The 22162-nt window shown below is 35.1% G+C and overlaps 2 protein-coding genes across 3 annotated transcripts; one reads left to right on the forward strand and one right to left on the reverse strand.

Annotated features, from left to right (window-relative positions):
• The first annotated feature begins 13707 nt into the window (after positions 1 to 13707).
• On the forward strand, positions 13708 to 17571 carry LOC133031653 (DEAD-box ATP-dependent RNA helicase 24-like). 2 transcript variants are annotated; one of them, XM_061105139.1, is made up of 5 exons: positions 13708 to 14630; positions 15079 to 16307; positions 16548 to 16587; positions 16730 to 17165; positions 17258 to 17571. In XM_061105139.1, the coding sequence occupies exons 1-5, from the start codon at positions 13994 to 13996 to the stop codon at positions 17307 to 17309; spliced, it is 2394 nt and encodes a 797-aa protein (XP_060961122.1). In that variant the 5' UTR covers positions 13708 to 13993; the 3' UTR covers positions 17310 to 17571. The 2 variants fall into 2 exon arrangements, with proteins under 2 accessions (XP_060961122.1, XP_060961123.1); XM_061105140.1 differs by lacking the exons at positions 16548 to 16587; positions 17258 to 17571 and having other exon boundaries at positions 13778 to 14630; positions 16730 to 16959.
• A 142-nt stretch (positions 17572 to 17713) lies between these two features.
• LOC133031654 (beta-carotene isomerase D27, chloroplastic-like) lies at positions 17714 to 19492 on the reverse strand. The gene is made up of 6 exons (XM_061105141.1): positions 19299 to 19492; positions 18943 to 19219; positions 18740 to 18831; positions 18503 to 18583; positions 18124 to 18192; positions 17714 to 17973 (listed from the first exon to the last, which is right to left on the reverse strand). The coding sequence occupies exons 1-6, from the start codon at positions 19434 to 19436 to the stop codon at positions 17839 to 17841; spliced, it is 792 nt and encodes a 263-aa protein (XP_060961124.1). The 5' UTR covers positions 19437 to 19492; the 3' UTR covers positions 17714 to 17838.
• Positions 19493 to 22162: the final 2670 nt, after the last annotated feature.

Genomic DNA, 22162 nt, shown 5'->3' on the forward strand with positions numbered 1-22162 from the left:
CTCAATTCTGATCTGATTCGGGGTATCTTTCGGAGTGGAATTCAGGTTGTTTTAGAGACGGTTAAGCTAGTTTGATCCGGGGGAAAGTAGGGTGTGTTTGATTGTGAGAATTAGAGTCGATTATCAAAAAATTTGATTAAGTTTTTTTATTGAGTTTTGGTTGTTGTGACTTAGGACCAGGATCGCCTAACGTATTTTCCACTCAAGTTGGCCCGTACGCTTGAGTTTTGAACTAAGGTAAGAAAAATGGTAAGCACCATATATGGCTAATGTTATGATAATTATGACTCGATTATGATCGAGATCTCAGTATGTGTTTGTTGTAACATAATCTCAATCGAGATTTAACGATATGTATTGGTTGTGACTCGATTATGATCGAGGGAAATAATAGGAAACGATTATTATCGTTGTGACTCGATTATGATCGAGGGAAATGATAGGAAACGATTATTATCGTTGTGACTCGATTATGATCGAGGGTAATGATATGAAACGATTATTATCGTTGTGACTCGATTATGATCGAGGGTAATGATATGAAACGATTATTATCGTTGTGACTCGATTATGATCGAGTAAAAAAAAAAGAAACGGTCATTACTGTTATGAGTAATTACTCCTGAAACCGCGGATAGGTTTCTTACTTATCGTTTGCTGTATCGGGCAACGATAGTGACATAAGTAGCTCGTGGTTAACGAGTGGTAAGGGTACTTTATAAAGTACCAGAATTTTGTGATTACGAAGTTGTTGAATGACTTAAGCATGTTATTATGTGATGACTTGTAACTGGATATATCTTTGTTATACTCTGAATGAATGGAGTTTTATATTGCTTAAGAAATTAGTTTCTTTTCTTACAGAGTCTTAGTGACTCACGAAATGTAAGAATTCGTGTTTATAGAGATGTAAGATTAGAGTGCTTTATGAAGCACTGAGATTATGGAGTTATGGTAATGTGTGAATTAGAGTGTTTTATGAAGCACTGAAGGTGAGTATTTATAATGATAAATGTTTAGGAGGTTGTATGAAACACAGAGATTGTTGATTACAAATAACTATGAATATACTTGATTATGGAATAAGTGTGCTCTCATAGACATTAAGTTAATTATGCACCTTGAATATGTATGACCTATTGGTATATATATTACATTGTAATGAAATCTGGCTGGCACTTTCTATGATTTTATATACTAGTTTTTCTTGCTGAGTCATTGTGACTCACGGGTGCTTCGTGGTGCAGGTAAGGAAGTTAGAAGCTGTGTTCGGCCATGAGTCAGAGGTCTCCCAGCAATGTACATATCAGCCGTTGGGTCTTGGCTTCTGGGAAGCAGGATCGAAGTCCTTTTGCGTTTGGAAAATGTAATCTATTGTAAAAGAGTTTTGTTTTATAAACAGGGGATCCCTATATTACGATAGTATTTAAAATGGAAGTCTTTATTTTGAATTTAATTAAAGGTTTAAATTAAACCACACTTTTTCCAAAATTTATAGATTAGTGATAATAAGTTTATAAAAGCACACACGTGGCGTCCCTGAGGGTCAAGGCGTTACAAACAAGATATTCGAGCAGCTATAAATCTTTCTTTTGATGAAGAAAGATGCCAGTTCGAGGAGTGGAGGGATCGAGAGATGGAGATAATGAGAGCCTAGCAGGCAGCCATTGACAACTGTTCCAGGCAAGCCACCGCACTAATCTGAAGAGCTTATCAGATCACCGACCAACGGCTAGTGACTACTGCTAACATTCCTACAGGGTCACAAAATGGATTAGAAAAGTATTTAGCTAATCACACCCCACAAACTCACATCGGTGGACTGTCCAATCCAAGGCTAAAGGTTCAAATTGTGGGTTAAGTGGTAGACGGGTAGATTTCACCAAACCGTCCCTTAGGAAGGAATGGTTAGCTTGATACCCTCACTCAGACAGAGATATCAGATCAACCCCTTGCACAAAATGGTCAGACTTAGGGGCCCATCAGCACATCTGTATTTGACCGATCAAGTTACCGTGCACGACCTCAGAAATATTCTGAATCGTAGAAGAGAATTGTACAGATAAAATGTTCCCATACCGTCTAGCCGAATAATGCATACAACCATGTCCCTGTTTAAGTTCAAAGACATCCTAATGAGGCACATGTCGATCCACAAGCAGGTCAAGTTGATCCATTAGTACAACATAAATAGATCATCTTAAGAGCCTCATACAAGGTCTGACTGACCCAAAACTCACAAATCTCGAGCTTGATCAGACTAGAGGATCACCATTCTCACTAGAGATCAATTCTCATGACCTAATGCCCAAGTTCAAAATGCCAACATGGAAAATGTATACAGGCAAAGAAGATCCTTTGTCTCACCTTAAATACTTTGAGATGCAAATGGACTTACAATCGGTGAGAGGTGTTGTACGATGTAGAATTTTCCCATCTACTTTGGCAAAGGTTGCCCAGCAGTGGTACTTCAAATTATCTCCAAGGAAGTTCAATTCATGAAATTGCTTCATATCCGAATTCCATGCACAGTTTTCCTCTTCTCAGCAACTCCCATCTCACTTAGAAGACATGGTACAAGTGAAGCAAATACTAGGAAAACCTTTAAGAGCTTACATTGCTTTGGGCTTAGATGCATAAAGGGAGCCCATTTAATTTTTATAATTAAAATGGACTAGGTTGCTAAATAAAATGATCACTTATGATAGATTTTATTTAGGCCCAATTAGTATTTGGGCCTATTCAATTAATAATAGTTGTTCATTTAAGATTAAATTCCTCTCCTTTGGGCCTTGTGTGAGAGTTAGGGAGCGATAGTAGTGGGTTAACATATTGAACCCAGCCCTCCCTCACATAAAAAATCCAATTGTGAAGGCCTATTTACCTCATTTGAATAACTGTACTAGGTTAATTAAACTAGTTTAACCTAATAAAATTGATTAGCAACATAATTAATTTCCAAATATATGAAATTAATTTTTCATTTGAATATTTTGAAATTAATTTAAGAAAAACACACTTAATTTAATGAAACTTTTTCAAGATAAACTATATGTATTTTTCTTGTATTTAATTAAATAAAGAAGTTATAACTAATTAGATTCTTTTAGATACTTAATTATTTAATATTTCATAAAAATATATTTAAGTTGAAAACCAGTTATTTATAACTAATTTCGGAACAACTTGAATTTGAGTATTTTTTAAATTAATAATTAAGTTGAATTTTTCTAGAAAATTTGTTATTCAGATATTCTTTAAATATTGATTTAAGTTGAACACTTATTAATTCTGGATTAACTTAAAATGGAATATTTTTCAAATTAAGGTGGTCAGTTCAAGATACTTAATTTGTTATTTAATTAAATTTTGAAAATAATTTAAGTTGAAAATTTTGTTATTTTAGAACAACTTAAATTAGATATATTTTTTTAAATATTTATTTTATTATATTTTAATTATTTTTTGAAATTTTATAATTTTATATAATAACTTTCAAAAATTAATTTTGAAAATTAAATTAAAGTTGAAAATTAATTATTTAATTAATTTTGGATCAACTTAAATTAAGTAATTTTCATTATTAAAATATATAGACTAAAATAAGTGATTAAATAAAAATACATTTTAAAATAATGAGCTTTAATTAAGAGACATTCGATCTCCATTGTTGGTTCTACATAGTTCTTGTTTTACGGCTCGTTTGGAACGCCGTATTAGGTCGTATTGTATTGTATTGTATTATGTTGAATTGGATTATATATCATATTTTTATATAATACTATACTAAACTTTAATTTATTCTAAAATATTGTATTGTATAAAAATATTGCATAAAATACAATTCAATATAATACAATGCAATACAATACGACCTAATATGGCGTTCCAAACGCACCCTTAGTGAGTTATCATCCCTAATAAATTAAAATTCATTAGCAATTTAACGCCGTAGAATCTTGAAAGATAAGTATTATTTGTAAGTGTTTTATTTTTAGTAACGTCCACCCCAATAGTGGTTGCTAAGAGTAAGACTTACAAAAGTATGAAACAATGGTGGAGGCTCATGAAATAGGAATGACCTTGACTCTCGCCTAAACGGGATAACGTCGGATTCTCATTTCGATCGAATAAAAGGTTGCTAGAATGTTTATCATTTTAGATGAGTTGACTACTCTATTCAATGGATGATATCTTTGACTCTCGCCTAAACAGAACACTGTATCAGTTTGTTGAAAACCTTAGAAAATATTAAATATGTTTTATTTTAGTATTTTTACAAACATATTTGCTATACTTGTTATTTTCTAAACTTGTGTATGAATTTGTAGAACCAAATAATTTATTTCTGTTTATTGATATTTGTAGTGTCAAAATGGACAACCCACACCCCGACCCTCTCCTAGTGAATGCCTTTGCAAATGAACTCTATAGTGTGAAAATGCTTCCTGGTAAGAGCATTAATTCACACTTGTTGATAATGAATCTGAAGTTTCAGAAAGTAAATTTGCTAGGAATTGATTTATCTAGAGAACAATGGGTTCAATTCATTCTTAATAGTCTTCCTCCTGAGTATAATGGATTTGTTGTATCTTATATGATCAACAATTTTAACTCATCCGACATGGACAAGCTAGAAGTAGAATTGCGTGCATATGAACAGAGCTTACCTGCAAGGAGGCCACCCTCCAATTTTGCAGATTTAAGTAAGAGGAAAAGAATTAAGTATGACGCTTCTAACAATGCTGCTTCTTCAAGTACAAATCGTGAAACAATTGATAGTAGTACTCTTCAATGTTCAAATTGTAATGAGAAGGGACATCAGGTTGAACGATGTCCCAGACTTCTAAACAATTCAAATGAAGGTAATGCTTTTATTTTTGAATCATGTGTTTTAGAGAATGACAAATCATTTTGGATTGTTGATTCTGGATCTACTAACCATGTTTGTTCTTCATTACAGCTGCTTGAAACTTGGGATTATTTAAATCCAGGGGAGTCAAAGCTCAAAGTTGGAATTGGTGAATTAGTATTGGTCCAAGCTAAAGGAAAAGCCCGCCTCAAGTTTCAGAAGAAATTTTTAGTTTTAGACAATGTTTTGTTTATTCCGAATTTTAGTAGAAACTTGATTATTGTTTCATGTTTACAGACACAGTTTCATCAATTGAATTTTTTGAGTTCTATTTGCACTATTTCTCGTAATGGATTTCAATTATGTGTTGTTTACATGGAACAAGGGCTTTATGTTTTAAGACCGGAAATATAAATCGCGCTTAACAACGAACTTTTCAATGTTGCTAAACCTAGAAACCATAAAAGAAAAGAGATCGATAATAATGATGAAACATATTTATGACATTTACGATTAGGTCATATAGGCTATGATAGACTTCGCAGGTTAACCAAAGACAGTCCATTGAAAAATGTCGTCTTGGGTGAATTACCAGTTTGTGAATCTTGCCTAGAAGGAAAAATGACTAAGCGTTCTTTCTCTGTAAAGGGAGAGCGTGCCAAACAACCTCTTGGGTTAGTACATTCAGATGTTTGTGGACCTCTAAATGTCAAGGCCAGAGGAGCTTATGAGTATTTTGTCACTTTTATTGACGATTTCTCTAGATATAGTTTTATTTACCTAATGCAAAAGAAATCTAAAACGTTTGAAAAGTTTCAGGAATTTCATGCTTTGGCTCAAAACCAATTAGGTAAAACATTAAAGATTTTGCGAACTAATAGGGGTGGAGAGTATATGGATATGCAGTTCAAAGATCATTTAATTGAACTTGGAATTGAATCATAGTATACTGCCCCTAGCACTCCACAGCAAAATGGAGTTTCAAAAAGAAGAAATCGCACACTTTTGGAAATGGTTAGGTCTATGCTGAGCTATTCAACTCTGTCTACGTCCTTCTGGGGATATGCAATACAGACGGCTAACGACATTCTAAATGTTGTTCCATCTAAAGCAGTTCCTAAGACACCTGTCGAACTATGGAATGGTCGTACACCTAGTTTACGCCATTCTAAAATTTGGGGGTGCCCTGTTCATGTCTTAAGAAATAAAGAAGGCAAACTAGAATCGCGAACTGAAGCTTGCTTGTTTGTCAGAAGATCTAAAGAGACTAGGGGTGGATTATTTTATAGCCACAAGGATAACAAAGTGTTTGTTTTTAAAAATGCTACTTTCCTTTAAGATGACTATATTAAGGACTTCAAGCCGAAAAGTAAAATAGTGTTAGAAGAAATGCTTTCAGATATAACTCATTCTAATGTTCCATCCTCTTCTACACAAGTAGAGGATAATCCCACTCCCTCAGTTGAACCGACACAAGTTATTACAACTGAGAAATCTACCATAAATGTTCCTGTTCAGAAGGTCACGGCTCCTTGTCGTAGTGGGAGGGTTTCTACTAAACCATCTCGTTATGGCTTGGATGGTGAAATCAATATGGCTGTTGGTTACGGTATTGATGACGATCTATTAACCTATAAATAGGTAATGGCAAGTCCCGAACAGAAACAATGGTCAACCGGCATGGATTTAGAAATGGATTCCATGAAAAAGAACAAAGTCTGGGAATATGTAGATACACCTGATGACTATCGTCCAATTGGATGTAAGTGGGTCTACAAGAAGAAAAGAGGTGCTAGAGGCGAAGTCAAAACTTTTAAAGCTAGACTGGTCGTTAAGGGTTATACCCAAAGAGAAAGTGTGCACTATGAGGAAACTTTTAGTCTAGTCGCCATGCTCAAATCTATCCGAATTCTTCTCTCCATAGCAGTCGCTTTCGATTATGAAATTTGGCAAATGGATGTCAAGACAGTTTTCCTTAATGGAATTCTTGAAAAAACCATTTATATGGAGCAACCATAAGGCTATGTTCTTCCAAGGCAAGAAAGAAAAGTTTGCAAACTCAATTGGACTTAAGCATGCTTCTCGATCCCGGAATAAAAGGTTTGATGAAATAATCAAGACCTACGGCTTTAACCAAAATGAAGATGAACCTTGTGTTTACCAACTCAAGGATAATCAAATGGTAGTATTCCTGGTCCTTTATGTTGATGATATTTTGATCATTAGTAACAATATCAAGAAAATGACTGACATCAAGGAATGACTTGACACTCAATTCAAAATAGAGAATTTGGGTGAAGCTGCTTATGTTCTCGGTATTCAGATTATCAGAAACCGAAAGAACAGATCCCTTGCTCTCTCTCTCAAACAACTTACATTGATAAAGTCTTAGAGAGATTCTCAATGACAAATACCAAAGGGGCGCAGATGCCTTCTAGATTTGGTACCCGTCTATCTAAGGAACAGTGTCCCACTGATCCTCAAGAGATAGAAGATACGAGAAGGGTTCCTTATGCTTCAGCAGTTAGGAGTCTAATGTATGCAATGTTATGCACTAGACCTGACATTTGCTATGCAGTAGGAATTGTGAGCACGTATCAGACAAATCTAGGAGAGGAACATTGGACTGTAGTTAAGCATATTCTGAAGTACTTGAAGGGCTCGTTTGGTACGCCGTATAATGGTCGTATAGTAGTAAATAATAAATAACACTATGTTTGGATAAAACAATGTATTGTATTAATTATTATGACCAAATTTTTTAATACAATGTATGTTGTATTATTTAATACATAATAAATGGTCTGTATTAGCTTGTATTATAATATTTTACAAAAGATTTGGGGTCAACACCAATCCGACCCAGACCCGGACTCGGACTTGGACCCGGGACCCGAACCCGGACTTGGACCGGGACCCAAACCTAGACCCGGACCCAGGACCCGAACTCGGACCCCAACCCTGACCCAGGACCCGAACTCGGACCCCGACCCCGGACCCGGACTCGGACCCAGACCCAGACCCCGACCCCGGACCACGGACCCAGACCCGGGATGTGGACTCGGACCCGAACCCGAGACTCGGACCTATACTCAGACCTCTAGTTGGTGTTGGGATCAAGTGTATTAAAAATATATTATAACTTTACACAATCAATTAATACAAGTCAATGATATAATAAATACATAACCCATTAGCCAAATTGTCCATTTTACAGTAGCTATCAAAATTTGAATACAAGGTGGATTCTAAAAGATAAGATCATGACAATTTGATATTTAATTCACACAAAATGAATAATTAAGACACTAAATACAAAGAAAATCAAATCAAAATGTAGACTATTGGAGAATGAAGAAATCCAGTTAATCTAACATTAATCTTTGAATTAAAATAATCAAATTCAATATGGATTATGATCACATGACATTTTTTTATTATTATTTTTTTGTTGAGAAAAAAATTACATTTTACTAAAAAAAAAACTATTAATTTAATGTGATGTGGGACCATGGTGGGTAACTTTTAGAGTTGTCAACTATTAGAGTATTTTTTGTAGAAAAATATGTTAAATCTTATGTAAATAAAAGAGAAATAAAAATGTACTTTAAAATAGGATAATTTGTGACCAAACTCTCTAAATTTTAAAATTTGGCGCGATCAATCCCTAGATTTAAAAAAATAGGGCTAAACTCCCCAATCTCGACAATCATTTTGCTATGTACTCATTCCATTAGTTTTTAGTTGTTAAGTGCCAAAGAGACCTATCACTATATACAAGTGGCATGATTTCATTAATCCACGTAAGATTAATAATTAAAAAACTATTTGAAAATATTTAGAAATTTCAAAATAAAAAAATATATATAATTATTTTTTTTCTCTTTTTTCTTTCTTTCTTTCTTTCTTTTTCTTTTTCTTCTTTACGCTTCTTCTTCTTCTTCACACTGTCCAGAAAACTACCCCCAAAAAAAACCCACCACACACCAATCTGTTAGGTTTTGTGCCTTAAATAAAACCCATTTTAATATAATCAGATTTACCAATTAATAAAGATCAAAAATTGCATTCTATGTTGCATGGTTCACATGATTTATTTCATGATTATGTTTAATGTATAAATTCTATTAAGTCCAGAACATATGTATTTGTTCATGATTATAGTGTCGTCAGCACAGTGGAATATAATCATGATTATATGTTCAAAAGATTAATTCTCATGATTTGTCAATTCACTGGATTTAGACTGGCATGATAATCTGAGATAGGTATACTTACACCTTGGATAAGTGTTATGTCCTTTCCAGGGCATTGGCAAAGTTTACCAGTATCGGATGTATGGAGTATACATTGGAAGGGACCGATATTGATCTTAGATAAGATATCATAAACTTACCGTTATATCTTTCTAAGTCAATATCAATGGTTGATCTTAGGTCTATGGATCTTAATCCTGACATGGTTAGGTTCGATCTCAAGAGTGTTATTTGTGTTCTTTTATTTGATAGTTAAGCCTACCTTTTGGTCTGGGTGACACGTACATTTTGGGAACATGATAGTACAATTGAGTGGGAGCGCTAGTCATAGATATGGAATCTATAGCTTCTATCTGGACATAGAAGTGAAACGATAATTTCCTTCGAGCTTGGCTAAACAGAGATAAATGGTTGAGTACTCATTTCAGTGATTATATTAGTTCACTAAAATATCATTTATAGGTGGCTAAGTGTTTTAAGGATAAAATATATTGAAGGGTGTAACGGTAAATTTGTCCCTATACAATGTAGATCATCTATAGAGGATCCTTAGCTATTAGGATTGTAATAATGGATAATCATAACGTATCTATATCGTGTTACATATAGAGCATTCTATATAACTGAGAGTGTATTCAATTCTAAATCTATAGTGGAGCAAGGCGAAATTAATAAGTTGAGAATTTACTTGGTGAATTCTAGATCTACTTATTGAAAGCTCGGTTATATAGGCCCATGGTCCCCTCACTAGTTGAGATAATACTGCTTACAGACTCAGTTAATTGATTTTAATTAATCAATTATAATTCTAAAATTAGACTATGTCTTATTTAAGAATTTTCACTAAGCAAGGGCTTAATTGTGAAAAAAATAGGTTTTGGGGTCAATTTGTTAATTAAGAGACTTTGTATGGTCTAATTAATAAATTACATAAATGGCAATTTTATTTAGTAATTAATTATAATTATTAAATAAATAGTTTTGGCATTTATAAGACTGAATTGGAAAATATGGTATTATTGAAAAGAAGAAGAAGTGGTTGAAATAAAGTGGCAAAAATCTAACTAGAGTTTGGCCCTTTGAAGTGTACGACCAACAAGTGATTTATTGCCCAATTTTTATTCTTTTTTAATCCATATAATTCAACCCTAAGCCCTAGTTGAAACACTATAAAAGGAACATGATGCTCTCATCTCATCCACTTGACACTTTGTTAAATTAATGCCTTCAACCAAACTAGATGAGAGAGTTCCTTCCTTAGTGATTTCAAAACCTCCTTCATTGTTCTTCACCTATTCGAACCCATAGTGAATGAGTGTCATGCCCACACATAGCAAGTCAAGTACTCAATCATAGTGAGTAAGACGGTGGTAATCAAACCCGAAGGAGAGAAAGAGATCCAGGTTCAGATCTTGATAATGCTCTGCTACAGAAAGGAATTAAGGGCTAGAGATCTTGAACAAAAGGAGGCATTATATTCCGCTGCTATCAATGTAAGGTTTTCTTAAACCCTTATGTGTTTATTTCATTGTTTTAGAGAATTCATATTTAGGATGTTAATTCAACATACTTGTTAGTAAATCTAGATCCTAGTAAAATATTCCCAACACAACCCCCATCTCGAAACCCAACACCACCCCAGCCAAACCCCAATCTTGGCCAGACCACATCTCTCTTTTCCTTCTCTCTATCATCTCTCTTTTGATCCTGACGAGACCACCACCCATAGAACAAATAACCAAAATTTGAAACCCAAAACCCATTACAAAGAATTCTTTAGTGTCTTTTATTTGACAGGGGCATGACCAGTTCGGGTTTGCAAGAGATCGACAACGTTTGGGTTCCAAGGGTCGACCTGTTTGGGTTCACAGGGGGTCGACAACATTTTGGTCTGTAAGGGATCGATGGCATTTGGAGGTTAAGGCATTTAAGTCCACAGAGTGTCAGGGTTTTTGGGGTTTTGGGTTTTGGGAAAAAGGATGAAAGGAGGACCAGAGCACGGTACTCCTAGTCCATTCATCGTCGATGCCGCACAAGCAAATAGAAAGAGAGAGATTATCAAGAGAGAAAGAGAGAGAAAAAGATGAGTTTGGTTTTAGGGTTTTCAATTAAAGAAAAAAGAAAAAAATATTTGTAATTATTATTTTTTAAAAATTTTAATTTATTTTTTAATTATTAATATTAAGTGGACCAATAAAATCATGTCACGTGTAATTTCTATACACCATACCAGGAGTATTAAACAAAACGATTGTGAAGATTGAGAAGTTGAGCCCTAATTTTTCCAATCTAAGGGTTGATATCGTGCCCGATTTCAAAGTTCAGAGAGTTTAACTGTAAATTACCTTTTCAAATAATATTATACTGTTAACAACTATAGATGTTGCGTACTAAGTTAGAGATGTTGTAATATGTTACTTTGAAGCCTCCAAAGCATTAATAAGTTACTAAAATATTAACTTAAATTTCATAAGGAAATTTGAAATTCCATGCTTAAAATACCTTATAATTTTTCCCATAAATGCATAGTTATTAAAATTGGTCATATATGACCACTTTACTAATTTTCCTAAACTACCCCTCACATTTCAAAACATCACCCTCTCTCTTCCTCTCTCTCAGCCGAACCATGAAACCCAGCCCCCTTCTCACAGCCGACGCCCCTTTCTCAACTAGAGATGGAAATTGGTCGGTTAATGTACGGGGAATGCAATCCCCGTCCCCATCCCCGCTACCTATTTATACCCCCATCCCCGCCCCATCCCCGTCTAATAACCAACGGATTCGGGGTAGGGGAATACCCATCGGTTATGGGGAACCCATCGGTTATGGGGAACCCATCGGGTATCCATTAAGGTAAAATGAAAAAAAAACATTAATTTAAAATAATTGAACAAAATAAATTAAACCAATATTCTCACAAATATTTATTATGCATTCATAATTCATAGAAGATAAAAGATAAAACTACTTAAAAAAAGCATAACCTAATAGAAAATAAAAACTAAATATGTCTCAAAGTTTGAAAAAAAACAAAAAAAATTATATATATATCTATATCGGGGTCGGATATGGTGCGGATAGTATTATCCCCGCCCCCGCCCCATCCCCGCTTCGGGTATTGAAATTGTCCCCCACCACCGCCCCATTAACCACTAAGATGGGGAATCCCCACCCCATTAGGTGCGGGTCCCTGCGGTTACCCATCCCCGCGGTATAAATTTCCATCTCTATTCTCAACCGAGCTCCGTCGACGCTCAACCCCGACCAATCCAGCTCCGTCAACGCTCAACCGTGACCACCCAACCCCCTCTGTCGGACCCGAAGCCTCAACCACACAACCCCCTCTCTCTCTCTTCGTCTCTCTCGGACCGAAACAAAAAAAGCCACAGTGGTCCGATGGGGTCCGACCAATCGGACCCAGGCTCTCTCTCTTCGTCTCCCTCAAACCGAAAAAAAAACCACAGTGGTCCGATGGTCGGACCATGGGTCCGATTGGTCAGACCCCATCGGACCATATGGTCCGACCATCAGACCACTGTGGCTTTTTTTTTTTTTGTTTCGGTCCGAGAGAGACGAAGAGAGAGAGAGGGGGCTGTGTGGTTGAGGCTTCGGGTCCGACAGAGGGGGCTGGGTGGTCGCGGTTGAGCATCGACGGAGCTGGGTTGGTCGGGGTTGAGCGTCGACGGAGCTCGGTTGAGAAAGGGTGCGTCGGCTGTGAGAGGGGGGCTGGGTTTCATGGTTCGGCTGAGAGAGAGGAAGAGAGAGGGTGATGTTTTGAAATGTGAGGGGTAGTTTAGGAAAATTAGTAAAGTGGTCATATATGACCAATTTTAATAAGGGGAGTTATATTTGCACTCCTTAAACTTATAAATACACCCCATTATTAAAAAAAATATAAACTTAAATAATTTTTAAAAATTACTCTTAATATTTTTTTAAAATTTTTTCTTCACATTATTTTATGTTAATTTTAATACTTATTTTGATTTTTATTTTCATAATTTTTCTAACTCATGTGTATTTTTTTTTTTTTTCTTAAAAAATTTCACATAATTTTTTATTTTAATTTTTTTATCATAATATTTTTAAAATACACTTTATTTTTGTTTGATAGGTATATTTTTTAAGAATATGAATTGAAAGAAAAAAATTAAAAAAAATTAGTACAATTAAAAATATAAATTTTATATAAAATAAAAATTATCAAAATGGGGTGCTTTAGAACTTTTTAGGGTGTAAATAAAATTTTCCTTTTAATAACTATGCATTTATGGGAAAAATTATAAGGTATTTTAAGCATGGAATTTCAAATTTCCCATTTCATATCGTAATTATTATTATTATTATTATTATTATTATTATTATTATAGAATATTGTAATTATTTTCTCGAATTGTATTTTTCAAAATTTGTAAGATATGTGTTTGTATTTTTCAAAATATGTAAGAGTTACACATATCTTTAGAAATTTCCCAATATGAATGAACTTTTATATATACATATATATTACAGAGTGCGAATTTAGTTAAAAAAAAATCCATAAATAATATCCTTTTTAAAAAATATATAAATTGGTATTGTTGTAAACTTTTTATCATTGGGTATTTATGAAAATGTCCGTACACATTTAATATTACGGCCCAAGTATAGAAAGGTCCGGTAGAGAAAAAGACATGAAAATGGAATATCCAAATTCAATCGGGTATTTGCCTAGTACGGCACCGTAACCCCAAACTCGGTCGGCGAGACGCAACGCGACCGTGGTTTTGAAACCACAACAACAACAACTAGGGTTCATCCCTACCAAAAACCCCTCTTTACAATTCCTGCAGATTTACCGCTTTTTCTTTTCGCGGAAACCAAACAGGAAATACAATTGACCATGTCGAAGAGGAAATTCGGATTCGAAGGCTTTGGCATAAACCGCCAAACGACTTACAACTTCGAGCGCTCCCAACAAGCTCCTCAGCGATTGTATGTGCCTCCATCTTCGCGGGCACAAGGTCACGACAATTACGAAGACACTGACCTTGACAATATCGATTACGAAGAACATGATGCTGCTGCTGCTGCTGATGCTACCAAGGAAAGTGGCAATGGTGACGAAGGTAATGGTGGAGCTGAGGAGGAGGAGGAGGAGGAGGAAGTTGATCCACTCGACGCGTTCATGGAAGGTATTCATGAGGAGATGAGGTCGGCGCCGCCGCCCAAGCCTAAAGAGAAGGCGGAGAAGTATAAGGATGATGAGGATGATGATCCGATTGAGAGCTTTCTTAGGGCAAAGAAGGATGTGGGTCTGACGCTGGCTTCAGACGTGCTTCACGCTGGTTATGATTCGGATGAGGAGGTCTATGCTGCGGCTAAGGCTGTCGATGCCGGGTTGGTGGAGTATGATTCGGATGATAATCCTATTGTTACTGATAGGAAGAAGATTGAGCCAATTCCAGCTCTGGATCATAGTTCGATTGACTATGAACCATTTAACAAGGACTTTTATGAGGAGAAAGATTCAATATCGGGTAAGTAAGTAGTGAAAAGTTGCATACTTCATACTTGAGCAATTTTATTTTCTGAATATATGTATGTATCGTCCCGTTGAATTAGAATGGACTGGCTTTTGAAGTGTGAAATTTTAGTTAGTTGATTCTACATTTAATTTCCTTTAGAATGACAATGGATCCGTTTACGAGAAGGAAAATTTTAGTTGGTTGTTCTTATCTGAACTTATTTTAGAATGACAGTGAACTCTCTTACAAAATGCATAATTTAAAGGAAACTGGTGATCAGCCATTCAAACCATAGTTGTATATATATATTTTAACATACAGGGATGGATGGTGCTGTACTTGTCTTCTTATATTTGTTGTGCTTGTTATGCCATGTCTTACCTTGTTTTGTTAGTTGTAACTTGTAACTCATCAATTTTTGTTTTTCCTTCATTTGTGTAATAATCTTTCCATTCTATAGGGATGAGTGAACAAGAAGTTGCTGACTACCAAAAGAGCTTGGCCATTCGTGTGTCTGGTGTTGATGTTCCAAGGCCGGTAAAAACTTTTGAAGATTGTGATTTCTCTTCGCAACTCATGAGTGCTATTAGAAAACAAGGCTATGAAAAACCAACATCAATACAGTGCCAAGCTTTCCCAATTGTGCTTTCTGGGAGGGATATTATTGGAATAGCAAAAACTGGTTCAGGTAAGACAGCATCTTTTGTCCTTCCCATGATTGTCCATATCATGGATCAGCCAGAACTTCAGAAAGAAGAGGGTCCAATTGGAGTGATATGTGCACCCACAAGAGAATTGGCACACCAGATATATATAGAGTGCAAGAAATTTTCAAAAACACAGGGTATACGTGTCTCAGCTGTTTATGGTGGTATGTCCAAACTTGAACAGTTCAAAGAGCTCAAGGCAGGTTGTGAAATAGTTGTGGCTACCCCTGGGAGACTGATAGACATGCTGAAAATGAAAGCCCTAGCAATGTCTAGGGCAACTTACTTGGTACTTGATGAAGCCGACCGGATGTTTGACCTTGGATTTGAACCACAGATTAGATCTATTGTTGGTCAGATTAGGCCAGATCGTCAAACTCTGCTATTTTCTGCAACAATGCCGCGTAAAGTTGAGAAGTTGGCTAGGGAGATACTTACTGACCCTGTAAGAGTTACTGTTGGGGAGGTTGGTATGGCCAACGAGGATATCACTCAGGTTGTTCATGTGATTCCTTCGGACGCTGAGAAGTTACCTTGGCTTCTTGAAAAACTACCTGCAATGATTGATGCAGGTGATGTCTTAGTGTTTGCATCGAAAAAGGCCACAGTGGATGAAATTGAGTCACAGCTGGCTCTGAAAGGTTTTAAAATTGCTGCTCTTCATGGTGACAAAGATCAGTCTTCCCGAATGGATATATTGCAGAAGTTTAAATCCGGCATCTACCATGTACTTATTGCAACTGATGTTGCTGCCCGTGGTCTCGACATTAAGTCCATCAAGTCTGTGGTGAACTTCGATATTGCAAGAGACATGGACATGCATGTTCACCGTATTGGTAGAACAGGTCGTGCTGGTGACAAAGATGGGACTGCATACACTCTTATAACACAGAAGGAGGCAAGGTTTGCTGGTGAATTGGTGAACAATTTGATTGCTGCTGGTCAGAATGTGTCAGTGGAGCTTATGGATCTTGCCATGAAGGTAATGCCTTATTTCTATCTAACAGTCTTTATCTGGAATGTGATATAACTCTGATTTGATTATGCCCAGATGTGTGATTATCCTGATGCCCCTTGAATTGTAAAATTTTATGTTCATGGTTTCTCCATCTGATTGTGGTTGTGCTTTTAAACTGACTATTTCTACTCTGCCTTAAAAATATTGTTGAAAGATTTGTATTGCCGAACTATTATTGAATACATTTTTGTCTCAAATCATTAGGATGGAAGGTATAGATCCAAACGCGATGCCAGAAAAGGAGGTACGGATGTGTATCATGCCTAAATGGCCTTTTTCCCCAACATCTTTTTGCTAAATGAGAAAGCTTCATTTGATTGATCTGCAGCAGACATGTTGAATAGTCATGTCTAACTTGATATCATTGTGTTTAATGTCTTGGCCAGGTGGAAAAAAAGGTAGAGGAAGAGGTGGAGGTGGTGGCGGTGGCGGTGGTGGTGGTGGAAATCGTGGTGTTCGTGGAGTAGATTTTGGTTTGGGTATAGGTTATACTCCTGAATCCAACAGCAGTTCATCTCATGCTGCTCCTGGTCGATCTGCAGCTGTAAATTCTCTTAAGACAGGAATAATGACTCAATTCAAGAGTAGCTTTGTCGCTGCTTCATCAACTTCTCAGAGTCAGGGTTCAAGTAACAGTTCAAGTGCACCTGCAAACAAGAGACCAGCATTACGTGGCTTTGTCTCTGGTGGTTCAATTGGCGGTGATAATAGTTATAGAGCTCAGACAACCTATCCAAGTAATTATGCCCCAGCATCGGGGATGACCAACTCCTCTAGTCAGAACGCTAATGACCAGAATGCAGATCAAAAGAACTCAGAAAGGTCAATTTATATGCTTCTAAATATATACTAAAATTTAGACATTTAACAATGTTGATCTTTCTGATGGTTTTCATATATCGTTCATATTGCAGTTCAAGTGATAGAACTAGAGAAAGACGGAGGCGCTCAGGTTGGGACCGTTAAGTTGGATGGATGGTTCAACTTCAAACAAGAATAGTTTTTCTTTGTTATTTAAGATCGAAATCTTGGAATGCCTGTATAATTTTTCATGCGTGGTTAGCTATGTAATTTCTAACCGTATTATGATTCTATTATGATTCCATCCTACTTTTCACACTAAAATGACATTACTAGCTCCTCAGTGAATATGACATTTTCTGTACTTATATTCTGTGTGAAGAATGTTGGATAAGGAAATTCAAATGACCAAGTCAAATTGTCATAGCATTAGCATGTTTGCCAAATAAATTAAATACCAATTGTCGTTTTAGCGTCCTATTAAGGTTTTACTTAGGCTTTTGTTTACAAATCTCTATTATTGTTTTGCTTGGATACACAGTTTCGATTGGCCCGGACACTCGCGAGTATACAAAAAACAATATACTTTGTATAGATACACGATTTTAAATTTAGTGTTACATTTTTCATTTATGAAAGCTAGGATTATGTGCAACTTGTTATGGGGTCTGGTGTAGGCCATAATGAAGTAAATTTACGAAGCCTTAGGGCATTGGTCAGAATTTATGGCAAGTTCTCTTCTTCTGGTGGCATTGGGGCATATCTTCAAACAAGGCTCCTTTAAAATGGCATCATCTTCGGCCAGTGGAGGATGTACACCAAATTTAAACTGCCATGTTTAATTTAAAGAGTAAAAAAGTAAATCAATCTATTCTAAAATAATTCTGATTAAACCAAAAGGAGACATAATCAGTTTCATCCATGGGTTCATGGGCCAAGTAATGAAGTAGACAATATTATATAATGACTCAGTTGCTACCTGGCAGCTATAATCACTGAAGTTTGGCTCCATCAGAAGAGGAACACCCATGTAATCCTTAAAGAAAGTCTGGAACATAACAGTAAAAATTGCATAGTGAGCAATGTCTGATTTTTAGGCTTTTAGCCATTAAAGGAGGGCAAAAAAAGAATTTCTTGGATGCCAAATTCAACATGTTAAAAAAATTGCATAGTGACTCAAAAATGGCATTGCATATTTACACATACAAGATTTGTGTATTGAAAATTTGGAATATATAACATTAAATATTATCTCAAGTATGCCAATTGTTGACCTTTTACTCAAAATTTTGCATTAATATGAGCATTTGTAATTGAACTAGCTAATCAAAAATAAGAAAGAAAAAAAAAAGACAGACCTGTGTTGGAAGCTTACAGGTATTGATACAAATCCCAACACATTTGCTTTCCTCCAAATACTTGCATTTCTCCACAAACACCTGTTAAATTCACCAAAAATTTGTTTACTAATTTTTGCAGCAAGATTCACCAGTTACAACTTTCATAGACTTAAAATTAATCTAAATCAATTTTGACTCTTTTAGTTATTTTTCATTTTTTTCAGAAAGAATAATAAGGTCTCAAAATTCACTCACGCCACTATTGCAAGAGCTTCCATCGCCTAAATCCACAGAATTGACATTACATCGTCCCATGAGCCACTGACAAGTGAGGGCAGTCACCCTTGCTTTTCAAAACCAAACGCACACACTTCATCAGTTTTCTTAAATGACAATAAAAAAACACAATATTCCAATGTCGTTTTTACCATAAACGACAATGAATGCAACTCACTCACCGACCATGACAGCTGCAACTCTGCCCTGAGCCAAGGGTGACACAAGCAATTTATAAAGGTCCAACAACAATGGCGGAAATAGCGATCTCAGAATCCGAACGGCGGCTTCTTTAGTGTCTGAATTGGTCTTGTTCTTCATCACTAGACGATTCGCCACTTCGATAAGTCCCTCGTATCCAGGCTTATCCGAGTCCCACCCAACCTCCTCCACCATTTTTGTACGGAAGACGTTGAGGAAGAGCTCATCAAACGCTCCTGCTTTGTATTCGTGTCTTACCTGAAAGAAGAATGATTGGATTTAGAAGTGAAGCGAAGTTGAATTTTGATAATAGTAAAAGATTAGAGAAGAATCGAACTGGTTCTGATGTAGACGAAGAAGAAGAAGAGAAGACTCGAAACGTAAAAGGTTTATTATTAGGGTTTATGCGGTTATGTAATTTGGGAGAGAAAGTATTGAGAGGAAGAAGAGGATGAGCTAAAGGCAGAGACTTCATTTCACTCTCCTCTCTTCCGTGGCTGCTTCTCCTCTTTTTGTTCCTTTATTTTATTTTTATTTTATGGGAATTTGTTTATTGGGTAATTATAAGAAAAATTTAGATAATACACCAAAATTTTGAAAAACAAAATAAATTATAAAACTAGCTGAAATTTTTTATTTCTAGTCTTACAACTTTTTAATTTATAAAAATATCTCTTCAATAAAAATAATAAATCATTTTTTTTGTTATTTTATAATTTATTTAAATTTATATTATATTATCACAAGATTATTTTTTTGTTATTTTTAATTATTTTTTTTATAGTTGATTTATAATTTTTGTGAAATTGTTTAGTTGTTTTCTTACTTTTTATGAACAAAGTGTATTTTTATAATTTTAGAATTTTATAAGCGTATTGTTATAAATAAAAACTCTAGACCATAAAATTATAAATAAAACATAAAAAAGAATATATATATTTTTGTAAATTTTCCTAATTATAAATTCCCTTATCTTTAATTTTGGGTAATTGGTGGAAAAATTATTTGAATTCTAAGATTTGGTACGCTAAACTCATTTACTAAATTTTTGAAAGATAAACACTCCAACCTTCGACTTTGTTGTATTATTTATTATTCTGTCTATTTTCTTCTGTTAACTGTCACTATGAATTATCCACGTGAACACTTATATACACGTGACATGTTTTAATTGGTCCTCCTCATTTTAATTATTTAAAAATTAAAAATATTTCAACTTATAAAGCACAATCAAAAAATATTTTTAAACAATTAATACATATAATCTTAAAAATTAATTCTCTCTTTTGTTTATCTCTCTCTTCCTTGCCAGAATATGATCCTGACTATCCTCCACCGTCAGAGCTCGACCCAGACTCACTCAGCCATGCCCTCCATTCTCTCCCTCGCTTGTCTCTTTCTCTCCCCTAAAAAATAGAGGTGCAAACCACTAAATATTATAGATCGACCTAAATCTTGAGTTATCATAAAAATTTTGTTCATGTTATTAGTTTTTTTGATTCACTTGTTAAAACTTCTCAGAGAATATGATTCTTACAACTTCTATTTTGGAAATCTAATAACATAGATGATTGAGAACATGATGTACAATTATGAAATCCTAACTTTCTTGACGGATTGAATGTTAGTTCTCTTTATGTGTTAATTCTGGTACTGGAAAGTTACGCGCAAATTTAGATGGAATCTTGAATTATAATTCTGCTAGTGAATTAATGGAACTAAATGTTAAGAAGTAATTAGAAAGGTAAAGTGGTATTTTGACCAAAACTAGTTACGAACCAACACATAGAGGGCTAATCACTGGAATTGATTATATCAATGGACATTATAGTTAAACTCAGTAAATATAATTCTATAATTATTAAGAGTGCAATTTCATATTTATAGTGGAGTAATCATAAAATTAATAAACAAGAGATTATTTGGTTGAAGAGACTCAATAAATAATCTAGTTTATTGAAGCTTAGAATTATAGGTCCATAGTCCCCAAATCGCCACCTTGAAATACTGCCAAGGGTAAGGATGAAGAGTTGTATAAAGATGTTCGAAGAAAAAATTATTTTAAATTGGTAAAATGGGATTAGACAAAAATGTTAAGATAAAATTTGTCGAGACAAGATTTTGTTGGGATTTTATGCCTTAAATAAAACTCATTTCAATATAATCTTATTTACTATCAGTAAAAGATTAGAAATCATTTAAGTTTACATGTAGTTTCCATGATTATAGTTTTAATATACAATTTATATTAAATTTAAAACATATAGTTACTCACGATTACAGTGATGTCATCACAGTAGAAAGTAATTATGATTATATGCTTCAAACTATTTAGTCACATGATTTATCGGTGCACTGGATTTACACTGACGTGATAATCAACGATAAAGTTTACTTACACAATGATATGTGGAATGTCCTTTCCAGGACATTAACAAAGTATACTAGTATCAGATGTATTGGCTATACATCGAACTGGACCGATATTGACAGTGAAAAATATACCATAAACTTACCTTATATCTTTTCTAAGTCAATGTCACTTAGTTGATCATAGATCAAAAGAGATAATGGATACTTATGTATAATTCTAAACTAGGTAGTGTTGATCGGATGAAGCCTTGTCTTCCAAAAGATGTCATGCTTGAATTCCTTTTTATTTGGAAGTCTAACGATAATTTTATTATCATTGGAATGAGTACCCAAATAATAGAAGCCACTTGAGCAATTTTTTCTCGCAGGGCATGCCTTAAGAGCATAAAAGCACATGATCTCGAAAGGGGCTGGACACTGCCACCCTAAGATATGATAATGCGACTTCAAGCACGTTAAGATCCTATAAGTATTTGGGACGAGTTGAAAATGTGCACCCTGACATAATTACAGAAATCCTTGAAGTATTGCCTAAAGGGAAGGACAGCTCCTGCTTTAACATGCTCGATGCTCCAAGCACCAATCCTTGAAGAGTCATTAGTATTGCAACATTCATCATTCGATAGGTGAGTTGGGGGAAAAAAACTAAACTCGCTTGGTGCGACTGAGCAAATACGACATCCATCTTCAATCCTGATGTCGCGAGACCTTAGGAATGGACCCACATATGGGGCAATTGACCTAACCCTAGATTCGATCAACTGAGCCTCGAATTGGACTGTGGGGTTCTAGGGTAGTTTGGACTTGCGCTCTTTCAAAAATATGATA

The sequence above is a fragment of the Cannabis sativa genome, chromosome X (assembly GCF_029168945.1).
Source record: "Cannabis sativa cultivar Pink pepper isolate KNU-18-1 chromosome X, ASM2916894v1, whole genome shotgun sequence".
Taxonomy (NCBI): domain Eukaryota; kingdom Viridiplantae; phylum Streptophyta; class Magnoliopsida; order Rosales; family Cannabaceae; genus Cannabis; species Cannabis sativa.

Bases quoted from the DNA above. Each gene is read 5' to 3' on its own strand.
- LOC133031653 (XM_061105139.1), top strand. From the start codon at position 13,994: ATGTCGAAGAGGAAATTCGGATTCGAAGGCTTTGGCATAAACCGCCAA. The intron at 16,308-16,547 runs GTAATGCCTTAT...TCAAATCATTAG, and splicing joins TTATGGATCTTGCCATGAAG to GATGGAAGGTATAGATCCAA. The intron at 16,588-16,729 runs GTACGGATGTGT...TGTCTTGGCCAG, and splicing joins ACGCGATGCCAGAAAAGGAG to GTGGAAAAAAAGGTAGAGGA.
- LOC133031654 (XM_061105141.1), bottom strand. From the start codon at position 19,436: ATGAAGTCTCTGCCTTTAGCTCATCCTCTTCTTCCTCTCAATACTTTC. The intron at 18,832-18,942 runs GTGAGTGAGTTG...GGTTTTGAAAAG, and splicing joins AGTTGCAGCTGTCATGGTCG to CAAGGGTGACTGCCCTCACT. The intron at 17,974-18,123 runs GTAGCAACTGAG...TAAACATGGCAG, and splicing joins TCAGTGATTATAGCTGCCAG to TTTAAATTTGGTGTACATCC.